At 34.4% G+C, this 18,453-nt stretch overlaps 1 protein-coding gene across 1 annotated transcript in view; it reads left to right on the top strand.

Annotated features, from left to right (window-relative positions):
- Positions 1-18,453, top strand: part of CSMD1 (CUB and Sushi multiple domains 1) — a 1,150,797-nt gene that overhangs the window by 856,869 nt on the left and 275,475 nt on the right. The window contains exons 13-17 of the mRNA XM_035542943.1: positions 4,252-4,434; positions 5,495-5,821; positions 7,128-7,322; positions 11,575-11,713; positions 16,858-17,045. Of these exons, the coding sequence (XP_035398836.1) occupies positions 4,252-4,434; positions 5,495-5,821; positions 7,128-7,322; positions 11,575-11,713; positions 16,858-17,045 (1,032 nt within the window). The remainder of the gene's footprint in view (positions 1-4,251; positions 4,435-5,494; positions 5,822-7,127; positions 7,323-11,574; positions 11,714-16,857; positions 17,046-18,453) is intronic.

Raw genomic sequence — 18,453 nt, 5'->3', positions numbered from 1 at the left:
GTTTGACGCAGAAATAAACTTCCAAACCTTTTTTTTTTTTTTTGAAATGTGCACCTGCCAGCTTCTAGCTTCCCTTAAACTGTCTTGGGTACATTTAATATGATAATTACAAAATGTAGTCAACTTCATGAATTTAGACTTTAAAGGTATTAACTTTGACTCTCTGGCAGACCATAAGCTACTGAAGTTTGTCTATTTATGTGTGAGCATATTATTAATACTCTAATGAGAGAAGATGTATATAGTTACAGATTTATTGATTTGATGATGATTCACGGATCATCTAAGCTAGAATATCAGATAGTGTGAATGAAAACATAATGGTACTATGGAATTGATTTTAACTGTGCATTTGTAATGTAACAAGGGAAAAAAAGGCAACTTACTAACATGACTAAAAGAAATTCAAGACTGCGAAATGTTGTAATCCATAAGCATTTTATGTATTTCAGATACCTGGGTCAAAGTAACTCAAAACCTTTCATTAAAAAGACTAGAACTGCAATGTGAAACCTTTCAAGTATTAGTCTTAGTACGTATTTAGATGCTTAATATCACTTTAGAATTGCCATATTTCTTACTTTGAAAGAAAACACAGCTGATTCAATTCAGAGCAATATGATCTTCCCACCAGATATCTGATCTTGTCACTCTTCCAACATAAAAGAGACTGTTCCCTGAAATTGAGTAAATACTTCTAGTTTACAAACAAAATGAGAAGTCTTTCCCCAGGCTACCAAAGAGTACATGAAAACCAGAAACAATTGAATATGATCTATGCTAAAAAAATTTAATTTTTAAAATTAAAAAAAAATAAAAAATTCTTTGATTAAACCAGTGAGAGTCTGATGGGAGACAACGAAATAAAGGCTGTGTCAAATCCCAGAGGATAGAGAAATGTGGAAATGACTATGTCTGTAGTACTCTGGATCTAGATACAAACAAATAGTTTGTGATTCTGTGATGCTGTGATATATATAAATACAAAATCCATAATTTGACCTTCTTTTTCTTCCCTAAATTGTGTTCTGACATTAATATATGTGATGGAAAGCTAGCTCTTCAGTAAAGAGAAAAGTACGTACATTCTGTCTGCAGTCAGTGCATCTATGAGAAATTCAGTCAGCTAAGACAAAGCTTTTTGTGGATTAAGTATTTTTCAAATGTTTTGGAAGGAAATTGTCTAGTACCTGAAATTGTAATTCAAGAGCAAGGAAAGACATTGAACTGAATAAGTGTGGAAAGTTTTTACTGTATCTAACTCGAGAATTCTCTCTGCTTTTGTGGAGTGAAAAGTAGATTTTTTGTCACAGTTAAATTAATTGGTGGAATATTAAATGTTCTAAAAATGTGGGTTTGATAATAACACCCATAATTTAATATGAATAAGAAATTATGTGTATGTTATAGTAAATCTTCATACCAGGAAATTTGCATGAAACTTGAAGCTAGGAGTGAATGCTATCCATTAGATTTAAATGGATGATTTCAGTCAAGCTGAATAATTTGTTTTTTTGACTAAAGTATGTTTTCTGTAATAGCAGATGGTCTTCACTCCAAGCTTTGAGAAGATGTAGATTCCTAGAGCTGGATGGAATCTTTCAAATGTTTTATAGCCAAAATGCAAATCAAACATCCTCAAAAGCGTCTTATAAGTTGTGACATTTGCTGAATTGTTTTTATGTTGAACAAACAAACACAAACCCTGGAAGCTGAGATAGAAATAAAGTTAATACATTTCATTTTGACATTTTTATGAGTTATTTGTCTTTTCAATGTAAAATAATTTGATAAAAATATCCTTCTAATGTATTTTAACCTAAAATGCAACATTGAAATATGTTTTTGTGAGGCAAATGACAGATTTTATTAAACCTTTATATATCCGAATAATAAAAGTATTTAAAAGTTTCACCTGAAATTAGTTTTTATATTTTTAACTGTTTAATTGTGCTTTCAAATAAGAGATTTAAAAATTCAGATTATATTTCTACCCCATGTAAAACCAGTCATTCGTGGATGAAGGGTGATATATTAAGACACACTAAGTATTCACTTAGTAAGACCTCAATTCTGACCGAAGGCATAATGTACTATCTTCCCATTTAAAAAAAAAAAAAAAAAAAAAAAAAAGAATTCTCAACCTGTCAGAAAGCTTAATTTTAGGTAATTTCTGCTAAAAGTTTTGGTTCGTTGATCCATAACCCACTCCTAGGGCTTGGTGTATCTCCTGAGAATTAGAAAGCATCCTGATCTATCTTCTACTTCAGTAAATTCATTAATTAAAGATATTGTGATACTTCCTCTGTATCCATAGAAAGAAACACTTGTTGCTTTCTCTTAGGGGATAAATCTTGAGCAGTGACTTTGCCAGACCCTGCAGACAGTTTGCCTCCTGACGCTTCTGCCCCGAGATGGTATTGCCCTGACCTCCAAGACACAACAGGTTTTTCGAAAGTGTTGATTATTCACACATGCTGGTTTAGATGTAGCTCTGCTATCAATGGAGGAGATGAATTTTTAAAACACAATTAAAATATGGGTTCTAATTTTTACTACCTCCCCACGTTTTCATGTAGGGTATGGACAATTGGGAACACACAAGTTTTCAGTGCTCCATTGTAGTATTAAGAATAAACGTCTCAGTGGGATCAGGCAGGTGAAGCTACTTTAAAGCATTTGTAAAGATATAATTTGCAATCCTTACTTATACAGACTATTTTTGATATTATTCTACTGCTGTTTTAATATATTTGTGTACTGGACTTTTGGAAGATGTTTTCATTCATTTGATACATTCTGGCTTTCTGGTAAGAATTATTCAAGAAAACATCTGACTCTGGAACTGCTCTGAATTCATAGATAGAAAAGTAACTTAATTTTCTCTTCAAAGTCTGATTCTAAGATTTAAAAAAAAAGTGTGCCTCTCTTTACCCTGATGAATAACCTTTTCTGTTGTGAAATGTAGCATACGTGCTTCTCAACAATCTGTTCACAACTTCTTCAAGGTTGTAAGCATAGAGGATGAATACGAGTACCATAATAATGCCATCCTGCATATTAAAATTTCTGTTGGAGTTAGCATGCCAAATTGTATGCTTCTGCCAGGATTTAATATTAGTAGTTTTAGCAATATATGACAGCAGACATTTTTAATTATGTTAAATTATATTAATACTTAATATTGTTCAGTGAATTGAATTTTCTTGTTATCCTGAATATTTCAAATTTCATACCTTGAATTAAACTGTGAAACATTTAAATAACTTCAAAATTTTATTGCTGAGTTCATTTGAATGAGGTTCACATCATTTTACTACAGATGTAGCAACACAGTTTATAGAACCAGATGTGCTTCGTTATTATGGTTGCTGCTGAGATGGAAATTAATGTCAAAACTGTTTTAAATTTAATGGCAAAGAAATGTATTCTTCATTTTCAATGAGCAGCTAACTGTAGAGTAATTTGCAAGATGATACAGCATTTCTAGTGCGTGCACTTAACATTTATATTTCCTGTCTTTAATATTCTTGTTATTCATAGGTTTCATGAGACTAGATTTTTATATTCCTATCTACATGTGCATTCAACATCTACAAAATAAATATTATTTAAATAGCAGATCTTCTAGAGGGTGTCTAGGAAGTATGATCTAAAATGTTAATCTTTTTTCAGTGTAGCTGAACGCAGCTGGCAAAAAAAATGGCTCTAATTTGAAGTATGAGATTTAAAAGTAATTCCTCAGTTTTATTGTATTTTGGTGTTTATTGTATTTTGGTGCTTTAAATAAAACCAATAGAATTTACCAGCAAATTATGTACTTTTAATTTTATTGCTAATAGCATTATCTAATGAATTGCAGATTTGAAAGTTAAAGTAGATTCTTTATTACTAGTACTTCATTACAGAAATAAGATGTATATGTTAATATATCTCCATGATAGAATGGAGACTATATATGACTTTATAATTTTACCAGGAAATAAGATGTATTTCAGTGCAGTCATGCCGTTAAACATGAGGATTTTGGTATCTTCAGCAGTGCAGGTATGGAAGTTATTGACCTGTGAAAAGACATAGGGTCCTAAGCCTGTAGGTGGTTTTAAAGCATTTACCTCTAGTTCATTTTCAGTTGTAAGTATTAGTTTAAAGCATAATGTCAAATATTTTGAAGGCACCTCTTATACTGGCACGTAAATTGTTGGCAAATATATTTTCCTTACTATTGTGTTTGAATTTTTTGATATTCAGAAATTGAGAAAGGAGGTTGCGGAGACCCTGGAATTCCATCATATGGGAAAAGGACTGGCAGTAGTTTTCTGCATGGAGACACACTTACCTTTGAATGTCAAGCAGCTTTTGAACTGGTGGGAGAGAGAACAATTACATGTCAACAAAACAACCAGTGGTCTGGCAACAAACCCAGCTGTGTTTGTAAGAATTATTATTATTTCTTTGCTGTAATAATTTTCTGACCTCTTGCTTTTCATAGCATTTTTTTTACTAGCCAGCAGGAAAACATTTCAAAGACCTTGAAGACTTTTAACAGTCATGTATTTTTCTTAGTTGGCTTCACAGTAGCTCATTTATGGGTACCATCACATAGGATTGTTTTAGAATGTTCATCCCTCATTTTGTATTTCATTTTATCATTTAACATTTTTAATACAAATGCGTGCCAAAGACTGTAATTGAACACTTAGCATGTAAGTTCTCAAAAGGACTGTGGCACATGCATTGATTCTGGCACTGCAAAGGAGTCTATAGATACAAGAAAAGATTTGTTTCGTGTTGCTTTGTTTTGTTTTCCTGATATCCTAACAAAACATGAAAATGTATTTGAGGAATATGAGGATATCCAATGTGGAAAACAGGGAGGTAAGATTATTAAACATGAATTTTGTTTAAAAGGATAAAATACATTTGTAGGTAAGCTTATAGATGGAGTTAAATAGAGAACTTTTTTTTTTCCTTCTTCTAAGGTAAAATGGAGTTAATCTCTTTAGTACACAGGTATACACTTAGGCACTTAGTTCTCCAGATAGCATTACTCTTTCTATAAAGAGTCTAATAATTCAGTACTGGATTTTCAAAACAAAGTGCGGTGTCTTGCTCTGCTTGGATGTATATGTATTTTGCAGCTGTGTTGGCTACAGGACTTAGCGAGCTGAGTGAGTTTTCTGTGTGAATGGAAGCAGCCTCTATATGCCTGTGTAATGCTGGAATGTCTGTAAGCAAATAAAGCCTTGGCATGAGATGCCGTGGCTGCAATCCTTTCGAAGACAGAAGTTGTGTTTTGGCATAGCACTATGTTGCATTGGGTTGGTATATTAGTTTGTGTTGGTAATAGTTTGGAATATTTTACTGCTCTGCTGTAGGTGTAGTAGTTTTCAAATCTAGGTTTCAAAAATACCCTATTCCACAAGAATAGAAAGACAAATGTTCGTAGTGTTTTTAATAGGGTATTTTGAGAGTCTATTGTTGTTTTCTTTAGTCTCGTGTTTCTTCAACTTTACCACACCGTCTGGAATTATTCTTTCACCAAATTATCCTGAGGAGTATGGGAACAATATGAACTGTGTTTGGCTGATTATCTCAGAGCCAGGAAGCAGAATCCATCTGATTTTCAATGACTTTGATGTGGAACCTCAATTTGACTACCTTACTGTGAAAGATGATGGGATTTCAGATTTACCACCTCTTGGCACTTTTTCTGGAAACGAAGTACCTTCTCAGTTGGCTAGCAGTGGGCACATAGTAAGACTTGAATTTCAGTCAGATCACTCTACAACTGGAAGAGGATTTAATATCACTTACACAAGTAAGAAACTCTGCTTTTATTTTATGTCTTGTCAAGCTGTCTTTCATCATAATAGTGAAAAGTAGAACATATTTGTATTTATAAGGCAGAAGTGAATTGCCCCAGAAAAGGGGAAAATACAAAATTGTAATGCTTGTATAATTGCAGTGCTTTCAGCTGTCTTTCTAATACTCCTTTGATTAGCTTATCTGAAATTTTATCATTTACTTATTTCATTGTGATAGCACTGATAAATTCCCTTCATTATTTGAGGCCTATTTTGGTTGAAACTGCTATAAATGCAAAGCATGTAACTCTTATCCTGGCATTGGGCACCACTGAAAAGAGTGGACGTACTCTTCCCAGTACGTCCATGTCTCTGTTGTAGGGGGGGACACATGACAGAACTGGAAACAGTACTCCAGGTGAGGCCTCAGCAGTTCTGAGTAGAGGGAAAGGAACAATCACCTCTCTTGACCTGATACTATGTGTAATGCATCCAAGAATACTGTTAGCCTTCTTAGTGGCAAGGGCACTTTGCTGACTCATGTTCAAAAATGATCAATATCAGTGATACAACAGATAAACCACAATTTTAGACACTTACAAATCTTACCACCTATAAATTTGTAAAGACCTTTCTGTTCTAATATATCTCCACCCTGCCCTGTAAAGACTTACATACCCAGGACACGGGTTACAAGCACACATCTCTTTTCCTGAAGTGTGGGTTCCCTTGCACACACCTCCTGAAAGACATATAGATCCTCTAGCTTTCTGTACACCCGTACTGTTCTCGACAAGTCACTGATCCATACACTGATGAGAACACCCCCGACATGGAGATGTGGGCCCCTGTGAGCTGATATTCCACCAGCTGGAAGCAGGCTGCTGTCCACATCCCAAAGAGGGTTGCTCTGTCCAGCCTTGGCAGAGGCTGTAGTCTTTAGCTGTAGCCTCTATTTATGCTGGATTAGCTGCAATGTGAAACTGCACTTCTTGTGTGAGAAGCAAACAGTTAGGAAATTTAAGCACAGTGTTTTTGTTTATCTAAGCCACACACAACTAAAAAGATTCAGAATTTAAAGTATGTTGCATTGTGGTGAATGTCATCAGATCCAATGCAGATTTTGTAGTGGGGCATTTCCCAAACTTTTTCAATTATATTGTAATCCTGTTGCTTATCAAAGGTTATTCCCTTCCCCCCCTCCCCTTCCCCTTCTCCTCCAAAAGAGACAGAGTTTAGAAGGTTTGTATTATTATTGTTGTTGTTGTTATTATTATGTGTTTTTTTTTCTTTTCTTTTTGTATTGTTTTTGTTTATAAGCATTTGGTCAGAATGAGTGCCATGATCCAGGTATTCCTATAAATGGGAGGCGTTTTGGAGACAGGTTCCTTCTGGGAAGTTCTGTTTCTTTTCATTGTGATGATGGCTTTGTGAAGACCCAAGGCTCTGAATCCATAACATGCATTATGCAGGATGGAAATGTAGTATGGAGCTCTGCTGTCCCACGTTGTGAAGGTAAGGGCACAATCTTTAGTTTGCACCTACACTTTGAATAATTAAGCTATTTAATTTTAGCTTACTTTTCACATTTCATACACAAATGAGACTGCTGTAGCTGAAGTTATTTATTTGTCTTATTTTAACACTTTTCCAGTCAAATGAGAGAGCAATAATAGAAACAAGATAGCTTGCTTTTATATTATTGGAATAAATTAGCATTCTAAAAATCTGGTTGCTATTCTTTTCAAATTCTGTCTGTCACCATCATTACCTGGTTGTGAGTTATAGCTGCTATAGCAGTTTTGGCTGTAGCATACTGAAGAACATAATTATCACATAGAAAAGTGAAGTGAGTTTCTATTTAAAATTCATTTTTAAAAATTGGCACCTTTAATTTTCTCACAGCAAAGATATACCTGAAATTCTGTATGTAACATATTACTCTGCAGTACATCTTTTCCTTAGAATTACAGTGAAAATCAGAGCTATGTTTCATATTCATTATATTCCCCAAAATATTTAATCCAAAAATTCTGAATTTATTTTCTTGTTCTTGCCTACATAAATAAACAGACTAACATTACATCTCTCTGTAGGATGAAATACGGTGAGATAAAAGTGAGAAAATAGGCTGATTCGTTGATGCTTAACAGTGACAGTACTCCATAGTTCCTATGGCAAGACATATGAATATGTTTAATAAACACCTTGTGTGTTTCTGTTAAAAGTAATGTTCAGAAAGCTGTATGTCTTCTTGTAAACAATCGTTATGTACTCAGGCACTCAATGAAATGAGGGCTGCAGGGGATCTGTGTTCCAACACCTGGAGTACCTCTTCCCCTTTCTTATTCACTGACCTTGGTGTCTGGAGGGTTTTTTCTCACACATTTTTTCTCACTCCTCTCTCTGATAGCTGCTGTGAAGCATTTTATTACCCTCTCTTGCATTTGTTTTGTTTGTGTTATTTGGGCAACTTGGTAACTCAATTCTGATAAGACTGCATTTCTAAGAAAAGGTAGAGATATTGGAAAAAATGTTAGTCTGGTAGGTGTGGTGCATGCAAATATAGATATACTAACAAGATTTCTTAACCTGATTAAGCCATGTAATTATTTTTTTTTTTGTTTAGAGCAAAACCAGCCCACTCCAAGGCACAGAGCAAGGGGAGGTTTTTCATCAAATGATTTTTTCTCATTTGAAACTTTAAACACATAATTAATACAATATTCAATGTAATCTTCATGTAGTTTTCTTCTACAAACACATGAAGGGGCCACTTTGAGGAAAAAAATAAAAAGAAAACTAAAACACAAAGACTCTAGGAAAGTACATAGGTACAGATCAAACTCAGTTATCCTTCCTGTGAATCCTGCTGGATATTAACCTAGCTATTAATGAAAAAAGGATTCAATTTTTTTTTTTTTTTTTGGGGGGGGGTGTATTTTTGTCTATTTTCTCATTTTGGTATGGAAGGAAATATGGTTCTTTAAAGTTACATTCAAGATGTGTTCTGTTTTGATGTGGATTTGCTTTTTAATTGATAATTAAAGGAGTTCCTGTTTTTAGTGTATAGTATGGAGCAAGCATCCTTACTAGTTTGTTTAGAAGTAATTAAGTTTGCTTCTGGTTGTCTGAGATTTCTGAGCAACTGTTGGTTTTTGTTGTTGCTCTGCTGTGTGTCTCTCCATACTTAACAATCTCTTTAACAAGCAATACGTGAAATATGTGAAGTAGGTGATGTGTTATAATCAGGTGAGGGTCAGCAGTCTTCTGGTTGTTCTTGTTTTTAATATGACCAAATTTAATTAAAAATAAAAGGCATAGAATACAATTCATTCTTCGTCAGCTATACACTTGTGAAATAAAAGCCATTTTCCTGGGTGATCATTTTGCCCCAGAGACAATTACCTGTGTATGTTTCATTTTTGTGGGTTGCTTTTTTTCCTCCACTTTTTTAAATCTGGAAAAACTTCTCAGAGATAAGTGCAAGTCATGAATGAAATCAAAATCAAATGTCTGAGTTCAATTTTTGTTAAAAGCATTGAATCAAAACTGGGAGTATTAATTTACTACTCATAAATTCATTTTACTATTAATTTCCATATGGCATAATAGGTTTGCCTGTCACTACTTAGAGAAACAGAAGACAAGTGAAAAGATTCCGGGCACAGCAATGTGGAACTTGCTGATAATGACACCGACTACCTGAGTGTAATACAAATGATACTAAGACAAATTTACCTGACCTTGAAAGCCTTCCTCTTTTAGACTGCTCCATAGCCTGTGTTAGACTATAAGATCCCAATGCTCTGTGCTATAACAGCTTAATTTTTTAACGGACTTAAGTTTCTCTAAATGTCTTCAGTATTTTCTGATGTTGTTTAATCCTGCACCAAAGTCCTTTGATCCTGCTGTGAAAAATGTTCCCTGTCTAGCCTTCTTACGTTCATAGCCCTGTTGCAATACTTGTCCTTTTATGGAGGAGCATTAGGTTAAACAAACTTGGTGTGCAAGAATGGGCCTGATGGGATGCACTGAAGAGTGCTTAGGAAGCCAGCTAGTGGCATAAAAAGGCCACTCTCAAGTGTCCTGGAAAGGTCCTGTGACTAGGGGAGGTTCCAGTGGACTGGAAAAAGGAAATATTTCAGTCCTATCTTCAGGAAAGGAAAGAAGGAGGATCTGAGGAACTACAGGTCTCACCTTGATCATTGGGAAAGGTGATGCAAGAATATTCCTGGAAATCATTTGCAAATACTGAAGGACAAGATTAGGAGGAGTCAGTATGGATTTATGAAGGGGAAATCATGCCTGACCAACCTGGCATCCTTGTGCAATGAGATGACTGGCCTGATGGATGGGGGGAGAGTAATGAGTATTTTAAATCTCATTTTAGTAAGGTGTTTGGCACTGTATCATACAAGGTTCTTGTAGGCAAACTGTTAAAATATGGTCTAGACAAATGAACAAGGTGGATTGAAAACTGGCTGAGCTGTTGGGCTGAGGGGGTTGTGATCAGTGAGTGGCACAAAGTGCAGCTGGAGACCAGCCCCTAATGGTGTACCCCAGGGGTCAATATCAGGTCCAATATTGTTTAAAATCTTCAGTAATGATCATTACTGATCACTGGGACAGAGTGCAACTTGAGTAAGTTACAGATGACAGAAAATTGGGAGTATTGGCTGATAAACAATATGGTTGTTCTGATGTTTAGAGAAACCTTAACAGGCTGTAGAATTGGGCCGAGATAGAGTTCAACAAGAGGAAATGCCAAGTCCTTCCTTCAGTGCTGGTGATCCTCTGCCTACAGAGCTGCATACAGAAGCCTAAGAATCCCAAGTAGAAACAAGATACAGACATACAGCAGTGAGTCAGGTGAAGGGTCACAAAGATGATTAAGAGCTTGGAGAATCCATCATACAAAAAGAGGCTGAGACAACTTGGGTCATCCAGACTAAAAAAGAACGCTGAAGGCTCTGGAGAAAATTTATTGAAGTATATAAATGCCTGATTCCACGATGTAAAGAAAATTGTCCAGTGTCAGGACAAGAGACAAAGGACGCAAAATGAAATTAAATAAATTACTTTTAAACATAAGAAAAATCTTTTACTGTGAGAGTGATCAAACACTGGAACAGGTTGCCTAGAAAGGCTGTGGATTCTCTGGCTTTGGGGAGAGGGCATGATCCTAACAACATGGTTCTGTGCCATCAACTGTAAGTGACCCTGCTTTGAGCAGGAGTAGATGATCTCCAGATATCCCTTTCACCTTCAACTGTTCTGTGATTCAATGGAATATTTACACCAATAATTTCCACTGAGCTGAATCATTACTCAATAAGGTATTAGATGGCACAGTACAATGAAAATAATTCACTATAAATTACTCGGATCTAAATTACTGTCTAATATTTCCACATAAATGTGGAATCATACCAGAACTAAAAGATGTCAGTATATTATTTTTAATGAAATATGTGCTTTTCAACAGAAGGAAGGCTGGCAGATTCAAGTGTCGTGCTCTATGTCTTAAGATACGTGTAGAGTGATAAACCATGATATTGCAGGACTTAAGAGACTGAGGAAAAGAAGGTGCTCATAAGTGCTCAGGAAAAGAGCATAACACAACAGATTGTATAAAAATAGTAGCATTATGTATTAAACTTATTTTTCATTTTTTTATTTGATTTTTGTAAAGTTTTTTTGAATATTTATAATATTGCATTAGAAATAGCATGTGTGATACAAGTATACATGTTTTTTCTTCCAGCACCATGTGGTGGACATTTGACAGCATCTAGTGGTGTTATATTGCCGCCGGGGTGGCCAGGATATTATAAGGATTCACTTAATTGCGAATGGGTGATTGAAGCAAGACCAGGACATTCCATTAAGATCACTTTCGACAGGTGAGAATCATAACAGCAAACATCAAATAACTTATGAGCACAAATAATCTTTTTTAACAACAAAAAAGAAAAATATTTGAAATTGTTTTATTAAAATACAAGACATTCAGTGTATATTAGAATGCTATATGCTAACACAGTTTCATTTTAAAGTATTATCCAACTGAAATGGTCAGCCCAATTAATTTTTAAAGATGTTATCCCAGTGTGGACCTAAATTAGACCTTCTGGAACAAATGGGGATTATGCCCTGTGTAGCATGCAGGTTCTTCTGGAATAATAATTATTTTTGAAGGGGAATTATTTTCAGCCCGGTCTTACATGGAGTCAGGAGGTAGTGAGACTATATTGAAGCACCAGGAATGTGAACTGCAGCATGTTTAATCTTTTTGTAAGTATTGTGACCTCAATTAGATCTTTTTACTAGCCATTCAAGAATCTTTCAAAATTGTGACTTTTGTTTCCAAAGAAATAAAAGTTCTTTAAAAATAACTTAAAATCTTGAAAATCTTCACCCTTAGGCATCTTCGTAAAATAAGTAAAAAAAATCTCCTTTTGCTTCGTTGCTTGATCTAGATACTAATGTCACACTAGATACTCCATTTGACACAAAGATGCAAAGGATAGTATGAAAGACAGTGCCTGGAGCTAACCTGCAGGGTCTTCTTGTACAGGCCTTCCTGTATTTCTGTCACCCAAGCAGAGGCAATAATCTACGTCTAGTTTGACCTTTGCAGAGAGAGCCAACAGTGCTGAGTATAATGATTCAGTAACAGATTTGCAAGCCTTCTATGTCTAAGAGCAGAGATAAAAAGGTATGAAAATGAATGAAGAGAAGAGCAGAAGAATGTAATAGTGATTGTTACTGGGTCAAACCTAAGATACATCTTACTTAGTATTGTGTTCCTTATGGGGACAAAAAATGCAGAATTGTGGACAAGAGCATGAGGAACAGATAAATGTGTGTTATATTTCCCCAAAGTACTTTCCCAGTTTGCAATTCAAGACATTCCTGAAGTGAAAGATAATTTTTTTAATGTGTTTAGTGTGTTTCTGCATGTCTCACTTTGATTGATTGGTTTGGTGTCCTCATGCATCCATGTAAAGTTATCATTTGCAACATTCTTCAGTTTGGGAAACACACTGGACACTGTTACAGACTCGAAGTGCCATTAGTGGGGATGGTGGAATATACAGGCAAGGTGAACAGTGTTGTTAAAAGCTGTTGATAAAGATTGTTTGCTTTCATTATATTCAGCAGGAAGTTCCAGAATTTAAGTCACTGGGTTTTTTTCTTTGTTTGTTTCTTATTAAAATATCAATATATAAATCATGAAGTTATATTTACTTGCCATCTTTGCCTTTTTTGTTTAAAATTAGTTATCAGAACCCTGAGATTCCAGGAAGTCTTCACAAATTCAGTGGAAGAAAACAGGCAGTTGTAAAATGGAGCATTTTAATTTTATTAAAGGAAATGGGCTGCCTGTAGCTGTAGACCTTAACAGTATGACCACTATATTTCTGAGGAAAGTAATGGGAAACATTGGTTCCTGTGCCATATGGCCCAGTTCAAGAGCTACATTTACTGAATTTTCAGCAGATGCACACACATTCAATTAAGAATATTCTAGAGTATTTTGTACAAATCAAACTGATGAAATTACGCAAGAACTTTGAGTTACCCTGAAACAAACTTGAGAAATCTGATCTGGTGTAATTCTCAAAGTACAGCAGTCAGTTAATGTAATCCAGTTTTATATCAGCATTATTAAAGGAAGGATTTGGTCTCCTGTCTCTAAATGTTACAGTTACGAATACACATTACTATTAAGTACAATACTAATGTACTTACAATAGAGAAGCTTCTATTGGAGCTTCTACCAGTGTTCCTGGTAGGTTTAGAAAATGGTATAGCTTTACTACATCATATAATAAATTTCTTTAAGATTGTTATGCTTTGGGTATGAGAGGGTAATAATGTCTCTTTTTCAGTAAAGTATTTCTTCTTTCCTAGCATGAAAGCATTGCTACCCAGATTAAAACTTGAATGGTTTTTCTAATTTAAAAGAAGTTAATCTGCTGACTGATATAACATTAGCAAATTACAAGTCAGTAAGTAAAATCAGTATCAAATAAAAAAATAAAATGATCTATTAATTGCCAACCACAATATTTGGTCATATATTTTGTCAAGACTTGGAAAAATAGAACCCTTTTATATTTTGCTGTATGTCTTGCCATCACAGATACAGTTGCCAGATTTAAATTTTGCACCATGAGTGTGATATTTGTGATATAAATTAGCTCACTCTTGAGCTAATGAGGATTTCATGTTGCTAGACAAATATGACTTACTAGAGTACTTAGAAACTTTCCAGAAATAGCAGCAAATGACCAAATAACCCTACAAACATTTTACATTGAAACTTTCTGCATTTCACATCATGACAAATGCCTGGAAAGCAACAGGACTGGAGGATTTTTGGTACTTTGAATATTGGTGAAAACTCATCGAATAGTAGATAAAACAATCCTCTTTATTCAAAACCTAGCTATCCATGAAAAATAGTATAACATAGCAATATTGAAGAGTTTTTAAAATTCTCTGGGAATATTTGGAGAATGTCCTACCTTTTAACAACATTAAATATGCTAATAAACATTGAAATATTTTTAAAGAATTATTCTTAATTCAGTAAGGATGCAGAATTTCCAGTAATCAGTTATCTTTGTTTATTGTTTACTGAAATGTTAATATGATTGTAAAAAATGTCCCCAAAAGCACCTCCGAACACTCAAAAAAGAGAAAAGTGAACTAAGTTTGAGATGAATAAGAATCTTCTGGAAAAATGATCATTGTAATTGGTAGCCGTTCCTGTAGGAGTTACTTAAAGATTTGTCTTTCTAGCAAGAGTCTGCAACCCATCATTCACACACAGCCCTGCTAAGAAAGCTGCAATTGCTGGCTAAGAGCACTTTATTTTTAATTAGTTCTACTCACAAACATAACTGTTAAATTAAATATTGAAGTATTGATCGGGAGTCCATTCATTATGAGTACAAATAAAGTATTAAAACCAGGCTAGCACTGTGTGTCAGTTTTCCTTATTCTGCTGCAGGGTAAATCAATGTATAATCTTTGAAATTATGGAAAAGTACTGAATAACTGTCAGGTTCTTGAGTGATGCTCTCTGTGACTATCTATCCTGGTAAATTAAACAGTACTAGAGAACTTTCCAGATGCAAGAAGTCTGTATTTACACACTTGCTGAAATAGTTGCTAACATACTTCTTGCACTTGCCAATTAGAATTATCAAGCATGGTTCAGGAGTTAGTGTGGGCAGGCAACAATTCATAAAAAGAAATCTGAATGATATCTCCCTGTTTGTGAGTCTGAAGTATGTCCTTCCATGATAGCTGACTTCAGTGCCAGAGACTGGTCTTGAGCAAGCTTAATGCATGCAACCTTTGTATTCCACTGTCAGAGAGGACAGATAGCAGTGAAAGCAGTCACTTGGATTTTAGCCAACACACACAGAAAGGTCAAAAGCACCACGGATCTAGAGAGTTTTCTGGGTGAAGAGAGGAGCTATATGTAGGGCACATCAGAGTTTCCAAGCTCTGTGTAGTTAGGTGTCGTAGTTAAGTAAATACTTTCAGATTTGTGAATGTGGTTTTGTTTTCAGGGACTCACGAGAGGATGAGAACTATAGAGATTACAGAATACATGCTAAATCTTCACCTACCATTACTGATGCTGATACGTATGTGAAAATGGTTTTAATACTAACGCTATTGGTCTGTAAAATATAATGGCTTGGCTGGAAACTGTTCATTCTGTCATCATTACCTACATAGCATAAAGTTTATTTAGACTTTGAAGGAATGTCCAGTGGAATTCCCCTTTGTTGTCTTTAATTACAAGAACACAGTTTCTTACTCCCAGACCCACTAAGCATGTATCCCATATTGGCAAGACAATTTAAAGGCATTCATTATGAAACAAGTGCACAGGGACAGAGATTTTTAAGCTCAGAAGTTGAATTAGTAAGCCCTATGGGAAAAGACAAGACGATCTCAAAACAGACATTTTCTATACTTGCACTGAAAGGTAAGCATTTTACAAAAATAAGAATATTGTGTTTGCAGGCAAATATATTCAGACAAGTATGGATATCTGTGTAATAGTAGAAACATTTTTTATAGGAAAACGGATGTGTGATGTTTAGATGCCACAGTCCACAAGAGTATCTGATATAAGCACAAACTGTCTTGAAATGCATTTGATGTGAAAAATGTCAGTCAAAGTTTCATCTGCAGAAAGAGCAGATTTGATCTGTTTGATTTAAGAACAGCTAGTAGTGGATGACTGCACACACAGACATCCTTTATGAACTGGACAAATGTGATGTGGTTTAGTAATTGGCACAGATATTGATTGTTCTGTTGATTTTAAAGTTTTTTGTTCTTGTAACTCAACTATCTTGTTACCCTCCTTATTTTTTCCTTCTTGTCTATACTATCTGTTTTTTTGACACATTTAGATAGGCTAAGGAATTCTGTAACAAATTTCAAAATGAGGGCTTGATTTCAGTTTAACTTTTTTGTAATGCTTTTTTTAATTATTAATATTATTATTTCACAGGAAAATTTAATTATTTAAAAGTAAATTAGTGAACTGTGTTAGAAAAAATTCTTTGGATAAAGCATTAAGCAGCTGAATATATAAAACAGTTTTTGCCAAATGTCAAATAATGAAATTGTTGAAATAAAATAAAGAAACATCATTGAAGACGTTCCTAAGATGTCAAACTATTTTTTAATCTGATGGCAAGAAATTTCTTGGATCTTCATAATGCAGTTTTGTATGAGACAATTTGCAGTTTTCTACTCAGGTTCCTCACTAGATGTCATTATGAAGCCCAGTCATATGGTTGATCTGAAGTATATTACACATCTTACAAATTTTATAGGATAACAACAAAAAAAAAAAGTGTAAAAACTTCCTTAGTTGTTTTTCACAGTAATGCACTGATGGAGTTGTAGGTATACTGATTTTTGTATGTATTGACGTCTTTGGTCAACATGAGTTAAACTTCTAACAGCATTCTTCTGCCTACCAGACTTACGTATTCCTTTTCAGATTTCAGACTGAAGTTAATTATGATACATTGGAAGTCAGAGACGGGCCAGCTAATTCATCACCATTAATTGGAGAATACCATGGAACACAAGCACCCCAGTTCCTTATTAGTACCGGCAATTATATGTATCTGCTGTTCACTACGGACAACAGTCGTTCCAGTGTTGGCTTTCTAATTCACTATGAGAGTAAGTCTGATATTTCTCTGATTTTCATTTAATTTTGAAAATAACATTCAATTTGAAAATAGCAAACAAATATGAACTAATAAACTGTAGTCATTATATTTGTATCAGAACAAATTGTACTGACTCTGAAACTATTAAGACATTTTGGAAAATTTTACTTCATGAGTTCTTGTATGTTATTCAGACTGCTTACGGGAAAGTAATTTTAGAAAATCACCCTTGGATTTAAAGATATGTTGGGTTTGTTTGTTCTGCCCTGCCCCTGCCTCTCTCTATGTATCTTTCTACATTTTTAATACACTTTGCAGTACTGAGCAGAATTGAGCCTTATCCATGGTGATTCTAAAATGCAAATAAGTGCATAATAATATTGATCTGTGAACTCCAGAATCACTATAACACTATTTTCTGTAAAATTGGTTGTATAAAATTACATATATTAAACTTTCTGAAGTCACTGATTTTTATATGATAGCGTAGCCATTCACTTAAATACTGAATAGAATGCGTGTGTTTAGCGTAGATAGGCTAAGCAAATAACACTGTTTTTGTCAGTTATTGTAGTCTTATCTGAAAACTAACCTGACTGCAGTAAATTTTCTGTCACATTGAATCTGGTATGAATGCCCAAACTTATATTTCATAGCTACATCAAAACTTGGAAATTCTGAATATTTTAGCTCTGACACAGACAACGTGGTAGAGGCTGAGCAGATAATAGTATGATAAACTGCAAGGCCACTGAGCGATGCAAAGACAAGGAACAGTGTGTAGGATGCCAAATGAGTTATGTGCAGATGCTGATTTTCCCTTATTGTGTTTGAACTAAATGGTTGCTGTTATATTTTGTACAGTTGTCCCCAAATTTTTTATAATATTGTGTTTTATTTTAAACCTGGTATCAAATAGATGTTGTCTTCTGTTAAAAATAATAATAATAATATAACAAACAGTATCTGCCCTACATGTTCTTAAAGAGGTAGGTCTAATTATGAAATGATTTAGAACAGCATTCTTATATTCTCTCTTTATCTTTTTTATCAGTGCACTTCAAACCTTGAAATTTGATTAGAGCTTTTAACAAGTATTAGTACTTCATTGTCTAACTTGAATTTGTAGGGATCCTACCAAGATCTGGCCTAGGTCCAATAGAATCTGATAATTTTATTAACAATGTTGATGATAGCATAATGAGTACACTTACAAATTCTATAAACAAATATTCTAAGCATAAATGTGGAAGGAGAAATGACATTCACAAATACAAAACAGAAATACGGTAGAAAGGATATGGTGTTTACAGACAGCATAAGCAATCCAGAGAAAAATGTAACTGATGCAAAATGTATTCTCACTGTTGTAGTGAATCATCAAAAAGAATTACAGAATAGGCTAATTTTGTATGTAG

Source organism: Cygnus atratus, chromosome 3 (assembly GCF_013377495.2).
Source record: "Cygnus atratus isolate AKBS03 ecotype Queensland, Australia chromosome 3, CAtr_DNAZoo_HiC_assembly, whole genome shotgun sequence".
Taxonomy (NCBI): Eukaryota; Metazoa; Chordata; class Aves; order Anseriformes; family Anatidae; genus Cygnus; species Cygnus atratus.
This window is presented reverse-complemented; position numbering and strand designations above follow the sequence as displayed.